At 47.3% G+C, this 18,440-nt stretch overlaps 2 protein-coding genes across 3 annotated transcripts in view; both read right to left on the reverse strand.

Annotated features, from left to right (window-relative positions):
* The window catches only part of TRIM14 (tripartite motif containing 14), a 35,344-nt gene extending 22,142 nt beyond the window's left edge, over positions 1-13,202 (reverse strand). The window contains 5 exon segments of the mRNA XM_033859320.2: positions 319-552; positions 6,977-7,001; positions 7,003-7,070; positions 9,612-9,893; positions 13,194-13,202. Of these exon segments, the coding sequence (XP_033715211.2) occupies positions 319-552; positions 6,977-7,001; positions 7,003-7,070; positions 9,612-9,893; positions 13,194-13,202 (618 nt within the window).
* The window catches only part of CORO2A (coronin 2A), a 59,423-nt gene continuing 53,044 nt past the window's right edge, over positions 12,062-18,440 (reverse strand). Inside the window, exons 9-12 of one of the 2 annotated variants that reach the window (XM_033858332.2) lie at positions 17,952-18,064; positions 17,536-17,626; positions 16,379-16,653; positions 12,062-15,064 (exon numbers count right to left, since the gene is read on the reverse strand). In XM_033858332.2, the coding sequence (XP_033714223.1) occupies positions 14,933-15,064; positions 16,379-16,653; positions 17,536-17,626; positions 17,952-18,064 (611 nt within the window). In that variant the 3' untranslated portion in view covers positions 12,062-14,932. The remainder of the gene's footprint in view (positions 15,065-16,378; positions 16,654-17,535; positions 17,627-17,951; positions 18,065-18,440) is intronic. The other variant, XM_033858333.2, reaches the window with a different exon arrangement.

Consider the following 18,440-nt stretch of genomic DNA (forward strand, 5'->3'; position numbering starts at 1 on the left):
AGTCCCTTCATCTCCTGAGCCTCCATTTCTCATTAGTAAAATGGGGTGAGAATATCCAATTTGCAGAGTTCTAGTAAATATTAGAGCTAAGATACCTGAGGTGCTTGGAACACAGAGGCCCTCAAAAATGGTGGCTGTTCATGTCATTTAATTAGTCCAAGATGTATATTATCTTCCTAAAAATGTAATCAGTCTACCTGCTGACAAGGCAGTTCTCTGTGTATTTACTCAGTGTGTGAATACTGTGTTCAGTGCCACATTAACCAAGATGAAATGTGGCGGCCGGTGGCCACTGTGAGGGCAGAAACCCAGCATTACCTGTAGCAGCTGTACAGGACTGGGTTCCTGGCTGGTATTCCAGACCCTGTTGGAGAGATTGTTCATGACATCGATTTGCTCCCCATAAGACTCGATTTGCTCCCTGTACGCCTGCAGGGCAAGCTGCGTGTTTTTCTCAATGAATTTCTTGGTCAGAGTTTCCTCTTCATCAAGTAGTAATCTGAGTTCAGTAAATTTCCTTGTCAGCCAGGTTTTACTTGACTCTGCATGAGCCTAAAGAAAAACCCGAACAATACAAAACCAGATGCAGATGATATGATTGCCAACCAGGAAATCCAAAAGCATCAACATGAAAAAAATTATTATAACTTCTAAAAAGTGAGTTCAGCACTTATAAAAAGCTTTCCTAAGTACCAGCTATAACCAATTGGAAAATGAATGGAGAAATAAAGATCATTCTTAAAACAGTAGGAAAAAATAGCAAAATATTTAAAACTAGACCTAACAAAAACTGTAAGGGCCTAGATAAAGAAAAGCATAAAATTGTACTGAAAGACATAAAATAACCTGAATGCATGGAAGAAAAACCATATCCCTGGCTAGGAAGATTGAATACTATAAAGATGCCATTTGTCTCCAAATTAGTCTATAAATTGGATGTAATCCCAATCAAAGTCTTAACATACAGATTAACCAAATGTTAAATTACCATGGGGGAGAATAAGCACAGGAAAAGCCAAAAATTTCTTTTAAAGGATCAGTGAAGGGGAATTCCCTGGCGGTCCAGTGGTTAGGACGCCAGGCTTTCACTGCTGAGGGCACTGGTTCAATTCCTGGTCGGAGAACTAAGATCCTGCAAGCTGTGTGGCATGGCCGAAAAAAAAAAATCAGTGAAGGATGAGCTGCCTTATTAGATATCAAAACAAACTGTAAAGGTACAGGGTTTAAAACTATGTGGCTTAGGCATAGACAAAAAGATCAAGAGCAAAGAATAGCTTAGAAAAGTATGTATATACATATATATAATTAATATAATTATATATATAATTCAACAAATGGTATTGGTACAGCATGCAATTAATCATGTATTTAAAAAAAAACTAAGTTAGATTCTTATCTTATTCTGTATACAAAAACAAATTCAGACAGAACCCCACCTATGAAGTACTCTTGTGAAAAATGTGAATCTGAATCTGATTAAGCCTCTAGATCTAACTTAAAGATACAATTTAGAAGACACATAGAGGACAGAGGAGCATGTTAACCATCAACTTAAAAAATACATCAACCAATAGCATTTTGAAAACTTTCACTCATAATTCAAATAAACAAATAAAATGTGACACTTATAAGACAATTGGGAATGTGACTACTGGTTGGATATTTGATAATATTAAGGAACCATTGTTAATTTTCATAGGTGTGATGATGATACCATGGTTATATATTTTTAAAAATGAGTACTTATCTTAAAGAGGTAATATGCTCAGAGTTTTACAGATGAAATTGAATGTCTGCGATTTGCTTCAAAACACATATGTATGCTTGAGGTTTTCCACGATAAAACTAAACAAACAAACAATTCTAAATAGATCAAAGCACTATACATTAAAAGAATAATAAACCTACTAGAATAAAATACAAAACAATTTTATTTTTAAAAATTTGAGAAGGGAAGACCTCTGTAAGAGGAACCCAAAACTCAGATAGCAAAACGGGAGTCATGACAGGTTGGACTACATAAAAAAAGAAACTCTTCCCAAGAGGTAAGGCACTGTAAACAAAGCCACATGACAAGTAGCAAACTACACAGGCTTACTATCCATAACATATAGTGAAAAAAGAAATCATTCAATTTAAAAATGGACCAGAGATATACAAATGCCAAGAGACGTATGAACAGGTGTCTCTGCGTCCCAAACAATCAAGGAAGTGAGCAGCATAATCAGAAAAAAAAAAAAAAAAAAAAAAAAATATATATATATATATATATATATATATAGGCCATCAGACTGGAAGAATGCTAACTGATGGATAATACCAAGAGTCCATAAGGGTGTGTGCAATGGGCACTTACATACACTGCAGGTGGTAGTGTCCATCAGTATTGCATTTTTAGAGGGTGATATGATAATATCAAAATTTTAAACGCTTAAATCCTTTGATGCAGCAGCTCCTCTTGCAGGAATTGATCCTAGAAAATGTTTTCACATGTGCACAAATGCACAAAGATTTGTGTACCAAGAATCTCACTATAGCATTGTTGGAGATAGAGAAAAGTTGGACAAAATTTTCAACATGGGAAGTATATATGTATGTTCATTGTACAAATTATGCTGCATTCATACAATGAAATAATAATATTCAGTGATTAAAACGAATGCAGTGTTCTGACACATGCTATAATATGGATGCACCTTGAAGACATGATGCTAAATAAAATAAGCCAGACAGAGAAGGACAAATATTGTATGATTCCACTTATATGAAATATCTAGAGTAGGCAAATTCATAGAGACAGGAAGTAGATTAGAGGTTACCAGGAGCTGGTGGGAGGGGAATGGGAAGTAATTGCTTAATGATTACAGAGTTTATATTTAGGGTAATGAAAAACTTTTGGAAAGAGTGCTGATGGTTGTACAACACTGTGAATGTAATTAATGCCACTGAATTATATGCTTAAAAATGGTTAAAATGGTAACTTTTATGTTACGTGTATTTTGCCACACACACACACACACACACACACACAAAGAATGCAGTAGACCTATATGTCCTGTCGTGGAAAGCTCTTCAAGACACCGTGTGAAAAAGGGCAAGTTGCAGAATAATATATATAGGATGATCTCATTTATGTAAAAGATAACAAAATTAAAAGTGTACATGTATATATGCATCTGCATGTTTGCAAGTGCATTTAAAATGTCTGGGGACTTCCCTGGTGGCACAGTGGATAAGAATCCGCCTCTCAGTTCAGGGGACATGGGTTCGAGCCCTGGTCCGGGAAGATCCCACATGCCGCGGAGCAACTAAGCCTGTGCGCCACAACTACTGAGCCTGCGCTCTAGAGCCCATGAGCCACAACTACTGAAGCCCATGCGCCTAGAGCCCATGCTACGCAACAAGAGAAGCCACCGCAATGAGAAGCCCACGCACCGCAACGAAGAACAGCCCCTGCTCACCGCAACTAGAGAAAGCCTGCACGGAGCAAGAAGACCCAACGCAGCCAAAATAAATAAATTAATCAAAAATTAAAAAAAATAAAATGTCTGTTAGTTTGGTCATGTTTGGGAAGAGGTGTGGGATTGGGGAGATGGTCAAGAGGGACTCTCACTCTGTACTTTCCATAGCTGTACACTGTATTCTAATAAACTATTTAAATTTTAAAAACTGAGATGTGTTCATGTATTACCAGTACAATTAAAATATAAAATCATAACAACAAAAAAATCAGGCCGGCTTCTTTCCTCAGCCCAGATGTCTGTACAGCCCACACAGCAGAAAGATCCTTGGTACCCAGGCAGGCATGGGGGTGGGCAGGCTCCCCTGTGTGCCATGTTCTCTCCTTAGTGGGGCAGGAATGTGTGGTTTGGCAGGATCTACGGGATGGGCTCCCAAAGTCTGTGTTTCCCATGCAATGTTCTAGGCAGTGGTGAGGCTCTGAGTTTAGAGCCTCATATTGACTAAACTGGCTTTGGGCTAGCTTGGGAATTAGTCCACACTTACAACATGATTTCTATGAGTCAGTGAGCCTGGACAGAAATATATCTTTGTTGAATGACTAAACGAAGGAAAGAAAATGTGTTCTAAACGCTTGATATATCCACACATTTTGGAGGCAACATATGCACACGGAGGACCTTTCTACAGAAACTGAGAGCAAATATCTTCTCCCAACCAACTGGGCTCCAAGCAGTTTCTACAGATCCACTTTTTAAAGAAGAATATACAAAATAAGCTTAATGACACTACACTTCGTTATGAATCTCAGCGTAGAAAACTTAAGTATAGGCAAGATGAGGCTGATTATGCAATATGGTAAAAAAAAAAAGACAGAGAGAGAAAATTCTGGAAATGAAACAAGGAAGTACACTGGGCCACATTGGTTCAAAATGAGCTAATATATATCTATCTATATATCATGTATTTATATACTCTTTTGTTGTTGTTCACAAAAGTAACAAAAGCTCACTGTGGAAAATTTGGAAGATTTGAAAGAAAACTATAACCACTCTGCTATATATTGTCAACTCATCCCAGTTTGAGTAAAAAGTTAGGGCAGCAGGCAAGTGTTGATTTTCCCTACACCTGGCATGTATGAGCGCGCTGAAAAGCCATGATGGGGAAGCAAACAGCCTATTAACAAGGATGTCAGAGAAAAATCATTTAATGGGTATTGGCTGGGGATTCATGATCAAGTCCTTCTTGATTGCTCTCTGGAAAGGCGTGGATGGGTAGGCCTGGTTGTTGGCTTCTGAACAGTAGACGTTGGTCAATTACGAACTTTACTGGTTTTAATTTGTTTACCAAGCTGTTTTATGGATTAATTTTCAGGCAAATGGCCTTTTCCCTAGTACTGCCTCTGAGTAAGCAAGGACGGAGAGGCATGGTTGCCCCAGACCTCTGTGCCACAACTACGCCTGCCACAGTTCAGCGGAACGCACCAGACTCCCTACAAACGTCTGTGCCTATTGAGCCAGACGACTCACTTCTAGGAACGTGTCTCAAAGAAAATAAATCAAGGTGCCAAATATCACTGCAGCGTTGTTTTACTTGAGTGAAAGCCTGGATGTGATCTAAATGTTCAACATTAGGAAAACGGCTTCATGAATCATGGTCGATCCCTATAATGGAATATACAGCCTCTAATACTGACACTGACAAAGAACTTTTAATGACACAGGGAAGGGTTAGGGCCTTAAACGAACAACCACAAAACCCCCCATATGTAAGATGACATATAGTTTTGGTCAAAAAGGGAGAAGGAGCTGACATGGAAATCCCCCTTCCTACTTCAAACGCACGGAAATGCTGATAAGATGAGTAAATTTTAAAATTACGCGATCAAGCTGAAAAAAAACCCCACAAGACCCCCAAAACCAACCCACAATCAAACAAACAACAACAACAAAAGGGAAATCCTCAGTGCCAAAAACAAAGAGGGAACTTGGCGTCAGAACCATGGGCAGGAGCTGAGTGAGGGACCCCGGTGGGGTGGGGGTGGAGGGGTGTATGAGAGCCACACCATGCTGGGGCCGGGTCATCTAGGAGGGCGCCCTGGGCACCTGGCGTCCTGGGAGCGGGAAGGGGGCCACGTGACCCGCATCAAACCAGATTCACAGAGAGCCGCTCCATCCATGAACTAGGCACCAGTAAAAGCCCACCCACGGGCCTGGGGGAAGGGCAAGGAATCTTGTCATCCATCCAGGGTCATGCACTACTTTTGCAACTTCCTATAAATCTGTAATTACTTCAAAATAAGGTTTAAAAGTTGGGGAAAAGCTTCAAAAAAGAAAACCATTCCTTAGTTGAAGCTGAAACCTGCCCCCTTAGACTTTCCACACGGATCCTAACTCTTTCCTCGGGGACCCCCAAACCATATCTGCTTAGAGATTTACAGACAGTGAGACTGTGCCCTGACTCTGTTCTTCTGGCTGAACAGCCCAAAGCACCTCTGCCATCCCTTCAGGTGTGCCAACTTTCAGTTCCCAAATCCTTTTGAGCTGATGTAGTTGCCTATACCCAGAGTCTTGCTCTTGAAGACATGACATGATTAATAATTAACCCAGGGCCACAGATGTAAACCACAACTGTCCCCAGTAAACTGGGGCATGCCGTCGCCTGAAAGATAATGGATGTTGGGCAAACAGGGGGCCAACTCTGTGGCCTGGTCTGGGTGCCAGCTACTCCTGTGGTCGTCAGAGCCAATCTCCCTGCCTGACTTGGGGTGGTCAGTCTGAGGTTCACAGGGCCCTCAGTGAGACAGACCCTGGGAGGGCAACCCACTCCAGCCCTCACTTTGAGGTGGTGGCAGCTGAGGGTGAGAAGGGAAGGGATTGGCCAAGTTCACCTAAAACGCTCCTTTAAGAGCAACACCATTCTCACAGTCAAAACAGCAGCTGGGATAATGTCAGCGCCAACTTCCCACTTAAAACCCACAAAAGAATCCACTTAAATAAACAGTGTTATACAAGGAGAAGCCTGAAGAAAGTACATACTTATGGAATACATTTATACCTATTTACTTTCTTTCAACAGTGAAACCTAAAGAGCGATTTGTGTGTTCCTTACCTTGTGTTCTGCTTTGCTTAAGGCAGTCTGGGGTGCTGGGTTTGGAGGACTAGTCTGTCCAAGAGAATGGCTTTGGCCATGGCGGGAGGAAAGGCCGTTCCTGCAATTTGTCAGGCATTATGGGACAAGGCTAGGGCTCTGGGCAGAGGCAGATTCACCACAAAGCTAATGAAACAGGAGCCCCAGGTCCCTCCCTGGCATGGCCCCTTCATGATCTTGCAACTAATTTTGTGTTCTTTTTCTCCAAAAGGGCCCCCTAAATTACAGAAGCCCCAGGTCTCACCAAACCTGACCTGCCCCTTTGAGGCTGTTTGTCATTGTCCCTTGGCTCCATATTGGGGAGAACTGTGTGTCCAAGGGCAAAGGTGGACATCTCATCTGGAATAAGGAAGAATCCCCCACTTGCCTTGAGCTTCTCAGCAGCATCTTGTCTGGGTTATGTTGCCAACTTGCTGCTGCTTCTTGGTTGTCAAATTCTTTAAACATTCTTGGGTGAGTTTCTGTATGTGAAAGTATTAGGAGAGAAGTCTTAATGTTGTCACTTTTGAGATAACAAGTCACCCCAGGGGTCATGTCCTCTCACTCCTGTATTTTTTTTCAGCTGAGCTGAGACTCAAAAGGTGAGCTGACTTGCCCAAAGTCATGAGGCAAGTTGGAAGATGAGCTGGAAGTAGGACCACTCTGATCCTCAGAGGCCCACATGAGGTATTCTCCAAACCTCGAGGTGCCCCCTTTTTTTCTAGGACAGTCCTGCTTGTGACCTGCTTTTCCAGGCCCTCAAATAGGACTTTAGGGAAGCAGCTTGGGGTCAGGGGAAGAGCCTTCACTTCTAGAGTGAATACTGAGTACCTATAATGTGCTGGCGCCTGTTCTCGGAGCTGCTCTCATGGAACTTGCATCCAGGATTGGTCTGTGGTCCTCTGGCCTTGTCTGGGGTTCAGAGGACCTGCATGGGTAAGAGGTCCCCTCTCCCACCTAAGATGTCTCCCTTCCTTATCTCTGCTTTTCGCAACTGCCACTTCTCCAAAGGCCTTACCTCCATCTTACCTTCTTATGGCTCACCTTACACTCAGCTGCTAGACCAACTGGGAGCTTCCTGACGGCAGGTCTGCTCCATTCTTGGTTCCCGATCCCCCATAGGGACCAGGGGGTGACCCAGAAGTGTTTGCTGAATTGAACAGAATTACCAGGGGCTGCCAAATTCACGTGGAGAGCTGGAGCAAGTTATGAGCCTAAGCCCCAGACTCAGATGGGACCTCCTAGGTCTGAGTCCCAGCTCTCCTTCCACATGACCTGGGCAAGTGATCTCACCTTTCTGAACCTCGGTTTCCTCAGCTACAAAAAAAGGGGACACCCCTACAGAGTTGCTGGAAAGAATAAGAAGTACACAGAGTGCTTGGTATAGTGCGTGGCACACAGTAAGTGCTCAATAGACATAGCTTGTATTGTTATTTTAATATCCAACAAGCATTTGCTATGGTGTGCAGGTTTATTCTAGCTGGGGGTCTGGGAGTGAGTGGTGGGGCTGGGAACACAATAGAAACCCAAGTATAAGCCACAGCCTCAACTTCCAGGAGCACATTCATACCCCACTGTGATTTCTAAGCCTTCAAGTCCAGCTCCTGGCTATCAGCCAAGGATAACTCAGCTTCCTGGTGCTTGAAACCTCCAGTCACAGGGTGCTTCTCCCGTCTAGTACCTGGTGAAACCCCACTTATTCTTCACGGCCAGTTCCAATGGCTCCTCCTCCAGGAAGTCTTGCTGGGCTTCCTGTCCCTAGTTCACATTGTCCTCTCTTTGGCTCCCACTGACCACTGCCTCAGACTCCCCAATTACAATACTTATCATACTGTGTTGTCACTGTTTGTTCTTCCCCCACTAGCCAAGGAACTCCTCCAGGTCAGGGAAGAATTGGTCTATTCCCTGACTCATGGCACCAGGTATGAGTTGAATGGATGTCTAATGAATGAATGAATGGGCAGATGGATGATGCAGGAACAGACAGGTGAGTGGGTGGGTGTGTGGATGCAAAAGGGGTAGGTGGGTGGACCTGCCTATTAGAAGCTGTATCTCTGAAAGCAGCCTTGTTAACTCTGAAAACAGCATTTTGAGGAACTAAATTATTATTATAACCATTTTATAGATAAGAAGAAGATCTTGGAGGCAGAGGCAAGCCTTGAATCCTGGACTCTACCTGCTAGATTGGCCCCCACGTGGCCCATTCTCACAGTGGAGCTCCAAGGTTGTCACCATGATGGTGTTAAGTCATGCTGTGCAGGGAACAGGTCATTGTGGGGCTGGAGTAACCACAGACGACTTCTTGAAGGTGAAGTGGTAGAATCAACATCTGTCTGTGACAGGAGGGCCTGCCTAGCCCAGAGAGGTTGGAGGGGCCTGACTAGAGTCACTGGACAAGTTGGCCACAAGGTTGGAACAAGAGTCCAGAGCCCCCTTCCACTATTAAGAATAAGCATGGGTGAGAGCTCCAAGGTGAGAATGGGCCCGTGGGAGGCAGTCCTGGGTTCAAGGCCCGCCTCGGCCTCCAGAACCCTCCTCTTCTTGGCCACGAACCGTCTGGCCTAGCTCTCACCAGGCTGTTATGAGGGTTGTCCGCTCCCAGGGCGATCAGGCGGTCCTCAGCCCCTCTCTGAATTCCAGGAGGGAAAACCAGAGGAGGTGTTTGTGTGGCTTTCCGGAAACACAGATGTTTTCGAAGCGGGAGGGGTTTTTTCATCTTTGTTAAAAGGCAGAATTTCTCCCGGCCCAAAGGCAGTGTGGTGGACCCGCCTTGGTGGGTGAGGTCCGGGATATCCGGTGCCGGCCGGGGTGCCCAAGTTCTCACTCCCAAACCCACCTCTTCTTATGCTTAAATGATGGCCTTGCCTTTCCTTGGGCTTGTTTCTTTTTCTGAACAACAGGTCGGCCTCCTAGATGCTCTCTGGGCCGCCTTGGGGGTCCTGGTCCCAACCGGGAACTGTCAGTGGAACCCAGTACGCCCCTCCCCGCCCGCTGCTCCCGGGCTCACGCCCCCGCGTCCCCACCTGCACGCGCACCGCCTCCTCCAGCGCCAGACCAACCGGGTGGCCGCGGTGCGAGCCCAGCACCAGGCAAAGCGCGCACACGCAGCGGCGGCAGCGGCGACAGCGGCGACAGAAGAGCTCAGCCACGCGGTCGCCGTGCTCCGGGCAGCGCCAGCCGCGCGCGTCTTCGGGCTCCGCTGGGCCCAGCCCCCCGGGAGTCCCACTTTGGCGCCGCCGCGCCCGCCATTCACCCGCAAGTTTTGCGGCCGCCGCGCAGAGTGGGGCCGGCGGGGAAATAGAAACCTGCGCCGTGGGGCGGGGCGCTCCGGGCCATCCCAGTTCCGGCAGGGAAAGACAGATATATGGCAGGGCGCCGCCTGCAGGCCAGGGCACAGCCGCAGCATCATCACCCTGCGGACAGCACGGTGCTCTCCCGCCCATCCGCCTGGGCAGTGAATGCTCAGACCTGGTCTCCCGGCTCTGTGTCTAGCCCAGAGGCGGCCGCAGCACAAATGGGGGCTCACTTCGAATGGGCTAACTAACTGCAAGGAGGTGGGCTTCCCCGCTGAGTGACGCTCGTCCAGTCATGATCAGAAAACTGCAGCCCTGTGGATGGGACCAAAGTTGGCTGTGGCCTTCCGGGATGCTATGCATTACCTAGACTTTTCATTTTCCCTTAATTCTCTCTTGCCCTATCCCCAAGAGAAATAACGATTCCCGCAATTGTGAGAAACATTCTGGAAACTGCACCTGCCCCCACGCTAAAGTCTCAGCATCCACGGTGGTACAGGCATTATGGAGGTTCCTCAAAAAATTAAAAATAGAGCTACCATATGATCCAGCAATCTTACTTCTGGGTGTATATCCAAAGAATATGAAGTCAGTATATCAGAGCTATCTGCACTCCCATGTTCATTGCAGCATTATTTACAATAGTCAAAATATGGAAACAACCCAAGTGTCCATCAGTGGATGAATGGATAAAGAAGATGTGGTATATGCACATATATATAGTGAAATGTTATTCAGACTTAAAAGAGGAAATCCTGCCATTTTCTAAATGAATGAGCCAGGAAGACATTATGCTAAGTGAAATAAGCCAGACGGAGAAGGACAAATACTGTATGATACCTAAATATGTAGAATCTAAAAAAAAAAAAAAAAAGTCAAACTGATAGAGTAGAAAGGTGGTTGCCAGGGGCTCACAGAAAAGGGTAGGGTGGGGGAAAAGGGTACAAACTTTAAGTTACAGAACCCATAAGTTCTGGGGATCTAATGTACAGCATGGTGACTATAGTTAATAATACTGTATTGTACACTTGAGATTTGTTGAGATTGGATCTCAAATGTTCTCAACCATACACAAAAAATGGTAAGGACGTGAGGTAATGGATGTGTTAATCAACTTGATTGTGGTGATCATTTCACAATGTATTCATATCGTAATCATTACCACATACACCTCAAGAAATCACAAACAACATAAATATATACAATTTTTGTCAATCATACCTCAATAAAGCTAGGGAAAAAAGCCTCAGCTCCCACCTACAAAGCCGTTGGCTCTTTCCTTTCTTTTTTTTTTTTTTTGGCCCACCGCTCGCATGTGGAACTTCCCCTAGCAGGGATTGAACCCACGCTCCCTGCAGTAGAAGCATGGAGTTTTAACCCCTGGACAACTAGGGAAGTCTGCCCTTGGCCCTTAATACTCATGATCTCTGCCCTGTCTATGCTCCACCCTTTGCTTGTTTCCAGACTATGGAACAGCTAGTTTTCTCTGCTTGGAACACTCTTTTCCCCAGATGCCCTTTGCCTTGTTTACTCCTATGTATCCTTCAGGTTTCTGCCTAAGTATCATTTCCTCCAAGAAGCCTTCCTTGCTTCTCCTCGAAGAGCAGCCTGAATGTCCCCGTCCTTCCAACCACGACTAAAAACTCTTTGGAGGGTAGGAACCAAGTCTTTCTTGCCTGTTTCCCAGCTTGGATTCTGGCCCAAACAAGTGGGTATTTCCAAAAGTTCACTTTCTGCCACCTTGCTTTCACAAAAGACATACATTAGTACTTGCTTTCACTAACGGAAAGAAATCTGAAGAGGATTTTCGCTTTTATGAGAAAAGACAAAAAGTGAAAATAGGTTCAGCGTTTGTTTTACAGCAAGCAATTATAGAGGCATTGGTGCACCCCCTAGCACCCCAAGCAGTGGGAGTGGCACCACCAAGCTCCTTCCCCAGGAACTACACTCAGCATCCCAACATTAAGCAGTCTTAGCTTTGAACTGTGCCTGTGAGCATTTGTGCTTTATCTGGACTTATTTTGTGTGTCCGTTAGCAAGTTGTGTTAAGGTAACTGATTCTTCACTTTAGCCATTTTGGCTTGCAAAAGGTTTCATAAGAACCCTCTACTTTCATATATCGAGGGGAACCTGTCATTGGTATTTGTGAAACAAATCAAGGTAAGCTCCATGCATTAAAATGTCTAGGAAGATGTTGTTTATTATTTTGTTCCATTCTTTCCATTGCACTATTCCACATCTATTTATTTTCATTTTTTTTTTACAAAGGTACAAGGAATTTCAGAAACAATATTAAAACAATCAAACTGTTTCAGGCACGGTTTCATAGTAAAAGCATAGATTGATTTCTGACTTCCTGCTTCCCTCTATGATACAATCTCAATGACTGTAGAGCTAAGGTGGATACACCCCAAAGCTCATCTCCCAGTGCTGTCTTCATTCTCAGAAAGTTCCTGAGTCAACAGTCAGGGGGTTCCTAGGGTATGGAGTAAGGAGATGAGTACACATTCTGCTTGCCCTGAGCTTGAGGGCCCTGCAAATGCTGGGCGAGTTCCACTTCAGTCAAGAACAAAAATGTAATTTTAAAAAATGTCTTAAAAAAATATCTGATAAAAATTACCTATCCCTCTCCCTTGCTGTGAAATAATTTAAATAATTTATTGTAGATGTAAAAAAAAAAAAAGAAGGAAAAAGAAGTTTGTTCATGGATGCCTTCGTATTGTTTTTAAGCACGAGGTCTGGGTCCCTCAGGGGTGGGGAGAGCTTGAGAAGGAAGGGATGTCTCTGTGTCGAGGAGGCATGTGGGAAGCTCTCCAGACTGGCTCCACCTCCATGCCTTGCAGCCAGTGCCTTTTGGGCTTGATGATTCTTCATTCTCTGAGGTTAGGTCTTCTCTTCTGAACTTGGGGATAATAACACCTAGCTGACCCGTATTAGAGTAGAATGTGTCAGTGATTGAGGGTGGGAGTGCTTTGTAAACTGTGACATGCTGGCCGCAAATGAGGTGGGAAAGGTAACCCCATCCAGTGGAGCTCTGCTCCCCTGACAATGCCTGGGATTTGGCCTTTGGCAAGCTTGGCAGGCCCCAGTGACTGAGTAAACCCGACAAGGAACATGGGCACCTGGTGTGTGTGGGCAAACAAGGGGACGCAGCCATGGCTCGGGGAGGGGGCAGTCGGGAGCACAGAGCCCTCACTGTGCTGCAGTCAGGGTCCCAGAGACACCCAGGACAATGCTTCTTGACTTTTTTTAGGAGTTTCTAGCATGGACTTAGAAGACAGGGTTGAAGTCCCAGATCCTGTCTGCACTCACTGTCCTCATCTTTACTGCAAATAGGTACAGAGGGACCAGCCCAGCGGGTCTCTGTCCTCTCTGTATTGCAGAATTACCTGGGAACTTATAAAAACATACACAAGGTCAGGCCCTACTCTGGAGATTCGGCTCCAGTTGGTCTGAGGTTGGGCCTGGGTATCTGTATTTCCTGAAGGCTCCCAAGGGGATTCTAAGGGGATTCTAAGGGGATTCTAGCCTGGGTTGAAACCTACCAGGCTAGGTGGCCTCCTGCAGTTCCCATCTTAGCTCCAGGATCGCCCTGTGCAATGGACAAACTCATCGTCTGCATAGCCTTGGTAAAGAGGGGCACATTTAACTTCCAACATTCCCCGTCTCTAGCTGGGTTGTTGTACTGACCACTGAGAAGGAGAGAACCTTAGAGAAAGGGCTCAGAATACAGATTCACAAAGGAGGGACACAGAAAAACTCTCAGGCTGGAAGGGAAGTCAGAGCCATCTGGTCCCGCTTCCTTGCCTAGTACAGTCATCCTTCTCCAGAAACCCTCATGGCTGGGCAGCCATGGGGCTCTGCCGGCACACTTCCAGGCTGGGTCTCCCTACCTCCTGGGGACCTCTTCTATTACTTTGGGCTGAAATCTGCCTACATCATCCTGGAGGAGGCAGGCTCTGCGACCTCAGGGCTTTGGTGGTGGCGGTCAGTAGCCATGGGCACCACTCTGCTGTCTGCATCCCCACATAAGGGATAGTGTCTACCCATATTCAGCTGATTCTGGTTGAAGAGAGAGAGGATGGCCTCCCGTCTGTGTTCTACAATTAGGCTGAACCCTGACTTACTTCCCTGAAGTTAAACTTCCTCTGCCTCTTTGTCAACGTCTTTGGAGTTCCTGCAGCAAACGCAGATCATCACCCTACAAGTAGTTTTCCTTAGGTCAAGGCCAAGGTTTCTTATCTCAGGTGGCAGATCCTATAGAGGGCAGCGCATTCCAGGGTCTCCCTTGTTCAGATGGAGAAAGTGAGACCAGAGAGGTAATGATTTGCAAGAGGTCACTGAGCAACTCAGGGGCACAGCTGAGGCCAGAACCAACAGATTCCTGCCTTGTGGGCTGAGAACTGCACATCTGCTGCATCATAAACCGCAGAAAGGCAGATCCAGGAGACCAGGAGCTCAGCCCAGCCCGGCCATGAACTCTCTGGGGACCTTGATTACTTGCCTCTCTCTGGGCCTCAGTTTCTTCATCTGTAAAATAAGGAAGTTGGGCCACGTCACTGGTTTTCAAACTTCTAATATTTTTTTAGTAGCAGAATTATGTATTCCATAGAAGCTAATATATAAAACAGAAAGAAGGGGAGCTGACTGGTAGGAATGGAGGTGGGGGGGGGCACAGCCCTCCTGACTTAGCCTTCCCCCCTTGCTATGGACCACAGTTTGAAAACCACAGGAAGGTTCACCTCCTAGGACCTTCCAGCTCTAACTTTCTACAATGTTCTTCCCCTTGAGAAGTTACCGTGGACCCTTCAAAACAATTAAACAGAAGGCAAGGTATCATCTAAAAAGAGTCAATTCAGACACTGTTGTTTCAAGAAGGCAAATAGAAAATCGGCACCAGGTCCCACTGGAATCTTTCCGCAACCAAGAGTTTCATCTCTGGTAAAAAAATACAGAAATAGTGGCTGTTCTCGGGGGACCTGTGGTTTGGTTCCGGACCTCCCCGTGAGCCGAGTGGTGTCCCTGAGGGCGAGGAGGGCAGAGGACCCTGCTCAGAGCCTCTCTGAGCCCATCCGCAAGTTTTTGATCTCCAGTTCCAATTGTTTGGCCTGGACCTCACGCTGGGTCACCAGCTCCCGGAGCCTTCGGATCTCATCTTGTTGCCGATAGAACATCTGCAGCAGCTGGGAAAGCACAGAGCAGAGGGGAAGGTCACCTGGGTGTCCTGGGGTCAGGACACCAGCAGAAAGCATTAAACATTGCCCCTTTTTGACTCAGAAAGGTGGGTGATTACATTTACGTGGCTGAGGCCTGAGGGGACAGCCATGGCATAGATCTTTTACAAAAACCTAGTTTTCTTCACCCAATTAATGAAAATCAAAAAGTCTTGAGGTTTCAGACATTTTTTGCCTCCTTAGATTCCCCCATGGGTAGAGCAAAGGATACTTAGCCCTGAAGTCTTGGAGATTGGAGTTTTCACCACCGCTAAACTATGTGACCTCAGGCAGTTTACTTACCCTCTCTGAACTTCAATTTCCTCCTCTGGAAACTGGGGATCAGAAAACTAACCTCAGCATTATTATAATTGTTGCCACTGTATAGAATGGTACTAGATGTTGGGTGTCCCCCCTAAGGATTTCGTTATTCCACTGGGTGCTAACAACACCCCTCCGAGGGTGGTAGTATTAGTACCCCCACTCCACCACTGTGGAAACTGAAGCTGAGAGATTCAGCCATGCAGCGGAACTACTAAGCCCATGCGCCACAACTACTGAGCCTGCACTCTAGAGCCCGCGAGCCACAACTACTGAGCCCATGCACCACAACTACTGAAGCCCCCGCACCTAGAGCCCGTGCTCCGCAAGAGAAGCCACAGCAATGAGAAGCCCGCACACCGCAACTCGCCCCCGCTCGCCACAACTAGAGAAAGCCCGCGCACAGCAAGGAAGACCCAACGCAGCCAAAAATAAATAAATAAATAAATAAACAAATTTATTTTAAAAAAGAGAGAGATTCAGCCCCCGCGTCCAAGGTCCTAGAAGTAGCGCTCAGTAGAGCCAGGATCAGAATCCCTCTGTGAGACCCCAACCCCTGTGTTCTTAGCTGCTACACGTGCCCAGGGCTGTTGAGAAAATACAGTCAGATGATATATTGAAGTGTCTACCTACCCAGGGCCTGGCACACAGTAGGCACTTAACAAATGTTGACTCTGAGCGCACAGAAAATCCTAGAGCATCAGAAGTGGAAAGGACTTTACTACCTACCAAGTCAAACCCTCGGCATTTTACAGATGGTTCCCTACCACCTGTAAGTAAACCCACCATCTTGACACGCAGATGGTGCTCATGACGTGTTTGTGAGTGAATCAGCAAAGTGAGTTAAGGGGCTAGGCCAGGCCACACAGCTGGTTATTTTCCTCGCCCCTCACTTTCTGCCGCCCCCCAGCTGCTCACAGCTGCTCCCCTCCCTTGGCAGGCCTACCCAACCCTCATTCGCACCTCGTTCTCTGTCTTTGGTGGGGGACATTCGAAGATGTCAAAGCCATTTGTGAACCAAGTTTTCTTCTCCTCCAGTCTGTGTTCTGCCACCCACCGTGGCGCCCTCTCCTCCAGCAGGGAGAGGGGCCTCCTTCCATCTTCTGCAGCCAGCTTTTCTGTCTGGTTGAAGAGGCGAGGCGAGGTGTGGGGCCTGGGCTTGGAGGGGGGTCTCTCTGGGGGCAGAGGCTGGGGGCTCAGCAGCTCAGAGCCAGGCCTAAGGGACATCAGGACTGGCCCTGGGAGGGAAGCAAAGGGCTGGGTGAGGACTGAGTGCCCCTGAGCAGGTGGGCATGGGGGGCACTGACACACGCAGACACACACAAGCGACACAGAGATACACATGACACGTGTGGGCGATATGGCTACACGCAGACAGGCACAAACCCACAGACCAGGGCAAGCAGAGTGCAAATACACACTCGTGTGATTATCTAAGCGAGGCTTGGTTTGTAGGGACTGCCCCAGAATACCGCGGGCCCCTCGCGCCTGCACTGCACTCTGTCGTCGACCAGTTCATGAATTCTCCCAACAACCCAAGAGGCAGGGGAGGCAGGCAACACGGCTAAAATGAGGAAACCGAGCCCAGAAAGGAGCGAGACTGTCTAAGGGTTACACATAAAAGGGAGGGGGCGGCAGGCAGCTCCGGGGGCTGCAGCAGGGGTGGGAGCACACACTGCCTCCCCCTGCGCAGGCCCTTATGTTGACAGGCCAGGAAGGGAGAGTCAGGGCAGGCAGAGTGGGCAGAAGGGCCCGGGCGGGGGCTGCTGCCTAGAGGGTTTCTGGGGTCAAAGAGTAATTGCAGAGGTGGCGGGAGGATGGGCATGGGGCATCCAGCTGAGACTCTCCAGTCACTCTGCACAGCCCAGAATTTAAAGACGTTTTCCCTGGAGCAAAATCCCTTGATTCGGAGAGAGTTTCCTGAGCCACTTGGGACAAGCCCCTCCCTTCCTGGACGCATATGCGACCATCCTAACCACTGGGAACCGACTGTCAAGGACCAGTCCTCTGGGGTTACGGGAGGACACAAATACCAGCCAAACCCCTCTCAGCTACTTGGGGCCACTGGACGCTCCGTTGTCCCCCACATTCAGCCGAGGCCTTTTCTCTGCCTTCCTCACCTTTATTCATCCCACTGAGCCACTCCTGGGCCGTCAGAGACGGCTGGGCACCTGCCGTGGGCGGGTAGATGTCCTCTTGGTAGGATTCCGACTGCAGGAGAAGTCAGGACAGTGAGAGCGGGGATGGTGGGGGAGGGCCCTTAGAGATCCAGGGGTGCAGACTCCCCCCAACCCCTGTGAGTTGAGGAAACTGAAGCCCAGAGAGCAAAGGGATGTGTCCAACGTCACAGAGCAACTCAAGAGCAGAGGTGGGAGGGACAGCATGCTGACCACGAGAAAGGCTTCCCCTTGAGGAGGGGCCATCAGCCTCCCTGTTGCTCCCCCAGGGGCGTGGGCTCCAGGCTCCAGGTCCCGGGGTCCTTCTTCTCCAGGAGGGGTTCCCTACCTCCCTCGGAGACGGCTCACACCACCCTTACCCGCCGGGGTACAATCATGGATATGGGCTCAATGAGGCTTTTGGTTGTAATCAGCTTGTAGAAGCGGAAGATCTCACAGGAGGACACGTCGAGACCTCTCTTTGGCATAACACCTGTGGGGAGATGACCAAGGAGGGCCAAGAGATTCCTCAGGGTGGGCTGGGGCCCCGGGGACCCAGGGTGAGTGGCAAAGCCAGGCTGAACACCTGGAAGTGAACAGAGACCAGCCTCTTTCCACTATCCTTCCCTTAACAAACAGTCCTACATTGGACCAGGTCCCGAGCTGGGGAAATGGGGTTGAAATCCTCAGACTTTCTCCCCTACCTTCAAGGCTTTTAGCTAAACTTTTACAGAAAGTGTGCTCTGCTCAAGGCCCTCCATCACCCTCCCCATAGCTCCCAACCCAGATGCTCTTATTAGAGCAATGCCAGCTTTCCTTTGATTATTAGTGTTAGCATACTATCTTTCTCCATCTTCACTTTTTTTTTT

Source organism: Tursiops truncatus, chromosome 6 (assembly GCF_011762595.2).
Source record: "Tursiops truncatus isolate mTurTru1 chromosome 6, mTurTru1.mat.Y, whole genome shotgun sequence".
In the NCBI taxonomy this organism is placed as follows: Eukaryota; Metazoa; Chordata; class Mammalia; order Artiodactyla; family Delphinidae; genus Tursiops; species Tursiops truncatus.